Source organism: Danio aesculapii, chromosome 4 (assembly GCF_903798145.1).
Source record: "Danio aesculapii chromosome 4, fDanAes4.1, whole genome shotgun sequence".
Taxonomy (NCBI): Eukaryota; Metazoa; Chordata; class Actinopteri; order Cypriniformes; family Danionidae; genus Danio; species Danio aesculapii.
Genome location: NC_079438.1, coordinates 1,533,350 through 1,538,648, shown reverse-complemented (window position 1 = coordinate 1,538,648; position 5,299 = coordinate 1,533,350). Strand labels below are relative to the sequence as shown.

General features: G+C 35.2%; 1 protein-coding gene across 1 annotated transcript in view; it reads right to left on the bottom strand.

The window, feature by feature from the left end:
* The window catches only part of rab21 (RAB21, member RAS oncogene family), a 20,378-nt gene extending 18,762 nt beyond the window's left edge, over positions 1 to 1,616 (bottom strand). The window contains exon 1 of the mRNA XM_056455008.1: positions 1,271 to 1,616. Coding sequence (XP_056310983.1) covers positions 1,271 to 1,402 — 132 coding nt within the window. The 5' untranslated portion in view covers positions 1,403 to 1,616. The remainder of the gene's footprint in view (positions 1 to 1,270) is intronic.
* Positions 1,617 to 5,299: the final 3,683 nt, after the last annotated feature.

The following is a 5,299-nucleotide window of genomic DNA, read 5'->3' as shown; positions in this document are numbered from 1 at the left end:
GTATATATATATATATGTGTATATATATATATATGTGTATATATATATATATATATATATATATATATATATATATATATATATATATATATATATATATATGTGTGTATATATATATATATATATATATATATATATATATATATATATATATATATATATATATAAATCAATCAAAAAAATAAAACCTTTTAAAATTTTATTTAATGTTTACAATGCAAATCCAATAAGATTTACATTTGTGGTAAACAAAGTCTCTCATATAATATCTCTCAAATAAAGTCTCTCAAATGACATCTCTACTAAAAGGCAGATAATATTACTTCATAAACTTTATTGTGAATAAATCAACTTAACATTTTCATATCAGTCAATATTATTACTGAAATTTATTTAAAAACCGAAGAGATATAAATTTGCACACAAGTAAATAAACAGACTCAACAATGAGCTAAAAATCTGCAAATTCCGTGTGGGCCTGACTTGTAGTAATAACTTGTGATTATACCCTAAATTATTTACCATCCTACTTTGAATACGTGATCTGAAATTGTGTGTGAGTACAACTTCAAAACAACATAAGCACCATTTAATTGACTGTGAACAATGTTGCACTTTGATAGCAATTGGCTGCTAATATGATTTCCTATAGAGGTAAAGTTGGTTTTATATTCGGATATTCAGACATTCCCTTTAATAATATCATTTCAGATAAGTAGTCTGTAAATTCTACAGGGTGAAATCATATCATAAACCAATGACTATCAAAGTACAGCATTGTTTACAGTCGATTAGATATTGCTAATGTTGTTTTGAAGTCATACTCGCATGCTAATTCTGACCGAATATTCGGTCTAACTAGCGTGGTAAACAATATAGAGACAGTTAAATGAACGAAAGTGCGACTATAAAACCAACTTTACCTCAAGGTTTCAAACCACTATGGCTGCATTTCCTGTATTTGAACACAAAAGAAGATGTTTTGAAACATGTTTGAAACCTGTGCCCACAGACTTCAGCAGCATTTGTTTTTCCTACTATGGAAGTCAATGGTTACACGTTTTCCGCTTTCTTCACATAATCTTCAACACAAGAAATACACTCATATAAAGGTTTAAATCCACTGGAGGAAGAGTAAACGCAGTAATTTTTCATGTTTTAGGTAAACTATCTCTTTACTGACAGAGATTTCGGCGATGAAGCCACAAAAGCCTGGCTCACACCTGTATATAATCCCCAGGGATTACATTATCCTGTCGGGCTCTCTTACCTGAAGTGTGGTGATGTGCTTGTCGTTGAATTTGTTCTCGCAGTATCGCAGCACCAGAGATGTTTTCCCGACGCAACCCTCGCCCAGCAGCACCACCTTGAACGAGTACGTCTTCCCTCCAGCCGCCGCCATGGCCAAACTCTCGCCCGACGGAAGAAAAACAAAGCCTGGTTCGAGCCTCTAACCTCTCGCGGCAGCCATAGAGATCTACCGAAGACGTCGACGAGCGCACAAAAGAGCCAGCGATCTAGGCCTCGCGTTAAATCCGCGCTGTTTTTCTCCTGTTGAACTCTATTTCACTCCAGATGAAGATCTGCCATCAGTATAATGGCGTTCAGCTCTGTGACGTCACTGGTCAAGTGATCAACTGCGCGGTTGGATGTTTCACCTGCAGGGGGCGCGCGGTGGCCCGGAAAATTAGCATTCGGTAAAAATGCTAAGTTCCACAGAATCGATTTGTGTTGGTACAACATGAAGGAATAACGTTAAATTATTATTATTATTACAAATTTAAGTGGATTAAACATGAAACAATTAAGTCATCAAAAAAAAAAAAATCAAGAAATGTGTTGTTTCAGCTCAATTTAAATAAGTAGTTTAAACAAACAGTAACAAATCTACTCTCTTTTTAAACCAAGTTGTTTCCAAACCTAGCTTTATTACCTATTGGAATCATTTTGTAAGAATTCCTAAATGGGAAAGTGTTACCTCACAAATTTTTGGTTACAATTAAAATAAAAGAAATAAATAAATTCTACCCGGTTAAACATTTCCTCGGTAAATTTAAACAGGATATTGATATAAATTGCTCTTTTTAGTTCTTTGTATTTGGAAACTGTACCCCGCATCTTTTGGCACTGTGGTTATGTACTTTACTGTTTAGTAAAGCATACACTCAGTGCACCACTTAGGGGGCTTCCACACAGGTTCTGCATCTTGTTTATATACACTATGAACAGCAGCTACGCTAATTATTCTCTTTATTCTCTATTTCCACCTGGGGATACTCTTCCCGAGGCCCTCAGACTATGCAGAGTCACTTCGATCCAAGATCAATGACGAGATGATCCCAAGGTTTCCATATCCTGGACCTGGCCGAATCCTGAGCAGCTACTGTGGTGGTCATGGAAGAGTGGAGAACATGAGACTGATTCCTGTGACGCTCCAGAGATAGACGAGTCTTCGCTGAGGCCAGCTTCCAGCCTCCCCCACTGAGACTGCAGCTCTGCGCAAGACGTTTGGCCAGCGGAGAAATTAAAATGGCCGTGCCCAACTGAGCCTGGTTTCTCTCAAAGTTTTTTTTCTTCACGTTCACCAATTAGTGAAGTTTTTCCCTCTCCGCTGTCGCCACTGGCTTGCATGGTTCGGGATCTGTAGAGCTGCGCATCGTTGGATTTGCTCTTCAGTATTTGGACTCTCAGTAGTGATTATTAAACTAAACTGAACTAAACTTAAACACTACAAACTGAACTACACTGTTCCTGTTTACTTTGACCCTTTATGTGAAGCTGCTTTGACACAATCTACATTGTATAAGCGCTATACAAATAAAGGTGAATTGAATTGAATTGAATGGTAAAAAGCTGAGGTATGATGCTTCTGTTTTTATTTAAATTAAAAAAGGTACTCTTTCATTTTAATTTGCATTTAGAAAATTTTGGATATTTTAATTATGATAATTTGATTAACGAAGTTTTTGTTTTTAACCTATTCAATTTGTTAATGAAGTTTCATATTCATAAGTGTAAATTTTCCAACAAAAAAACTCTGTTTTACTGTGTTTTATAAGGAACTGAAAAACTACTATTGAGCATAGTGCTAACAGAAAGGCCATTAAAACCGTCCAACTGTGCTCTAGTTTCACAAGTTTTGATTAATGTAAAGGTCCTGCTTGTTTGTAATTGTAAGAATTTTAGTTAATTATTTATACTCTAATATTTTTGTGTTCGTTTTATTATTATTTTTGTGCTGTTATTTACTCTCTATCACCCTGGCATTATTCTGTTTACTCTATTGTCATGTATGTGTTGTTTAAAGCATAATAAAAAAGTGGGAAAACAAGTTTAAACAAACAGCAAACATAATTATTTTAGCATATTCTGTAATTTTTTTCCATTCCCACAGTTTATTTCCATTTATTACTTTTATTTTAAAGCCTCTAAAACATCCGCTTCATTAATAAAATTACATTTTCTAACATTAACAAAATTAAATTAAAATATTATGGCTTTTACGCTCTTTTCTTAATGTGTGTTAAGCTGCTTTGACACAATCTACATTGTAAAATAGCATTATATATAAAAATATGAATGTTATTTAATTGAATTAATCTCGTAACCTCTTATTTAATTAATAAAGCAATGAAAGCCGACTGTGACTGGTCCACCCTGATGTAAATATGTAAGCCACTTATCTTTTTAACTTGTCCAGATAACAATTGTTTCCCATAATCTTAGTTAAAAATACACCGTTCAGTCACTTGTCGTGGTAAGTAAATGGCGTCAACGAGAGGAGTCTATTAAGCTGACTGAAGTGTAAAATGCCCCGGCTGTATACAGGGTGGGCCATTAATATGGATGCACCTTAATAAAATGGGAATGGTTGGTGATATTAACGTCCTGTTTATTAGTATATGTGAGGGGGCAAACTTTTCAAGATGGGTGGTGACCATGGTGGCCATTTTGAAGTCGCTATTTTGGATCCAACTTTTGTTTTTCAATAGGAAGAGGGTCATGTGACATCAAACTTATTGGGAATTTTCCAAGAAAAACAATGGTGCTTGGTTTTAACGTAACTTTATTCTTTCATGAGCCCCCTCGCATAGACTAATGTGCTACAAACAGGACGTTAATATCACCAACCATTCCCATTTTATTATAAATGGCCTACCCTGTAGACCATTTCAATGTGGTGATGTCATTGGCCCTTGAACATTTCCTGCTTGTTATCAAACTATTTCATAACTGCAACAAGAGGCAATTCAATCCTATTTTCATGTTAAAACAGCTATCATAGCATTATTTATCAATATGTGGACCTTTTTGGATTCTCGGAAGCTATAGAAATTCAACATGTAATCCAGGAAATACATTAGGACCATTGTTATTGTTTACATCCTTCAAAATGGTCTATATACTGTACGTCACACTACCAGTGTTAATGAGGGCAGACTCTCAATAATTACACCAGTCGGAGAATGCTCTTTCACACCATCCGTGTTAGTTCAACACCACAACATTAACACTTTAAACATTTTAAAGGCCCGTTCACACCAAGCATGGTAACGATTAAGATAACAAAAAAATATATCATTATAAAATCGTTCACAAGAACAGCAAAGTTCACAACATAACTATAACAATGAAGCTACAGGGCAACTGTATCGTTGGTATTACTTTCGAAGCGATTTTTTTTCACGGCTGATGAATGATAAAACCCTGTCAGCCAATCAGATGGCAGATGACGTTGCAGAAATGCTAATAGCCATGCTATTGATATTTTTTGATATTTTTGTGAAATATACATAGCAGTAGGTCATCTACATCCATTTTCATGACTTTGGAAACTGCAACACACGAGACTCTTATTTCGTTCGTCAATGTGGACGCAAATATATTTATCGCACTATATTTATCTTTAACGTTAATGTTTTTAGTGTGAATGGCCTTTACTCTGGGGATTTTGCTGTGTATAATCGCGTGATAATACAACACAATCTCACGGCAATTCGTAACTTTTTGATTTAGTGGCTAATTCGTATCAATTCGTACGATCTAATTCATACAATTTAGTACGATTTGCTCATCCCCCAATGACGGTTGGGTTTAGGGGTGGGGTTAGGTGCCACGCCTCCTTTTTAAAATCGTACAATTTCGTACGACTGAACTCGCACGAATACGTACGAATTAGCCACTAAACTGACGAAACGTAAAACACTTACGTTTTCTCGTGAGATCAGGCTGGATAATCGACAACAGTTTATACCAAAATATAAAAAAAACTATTAGGAACTTAGGGCAGCACAGTGGT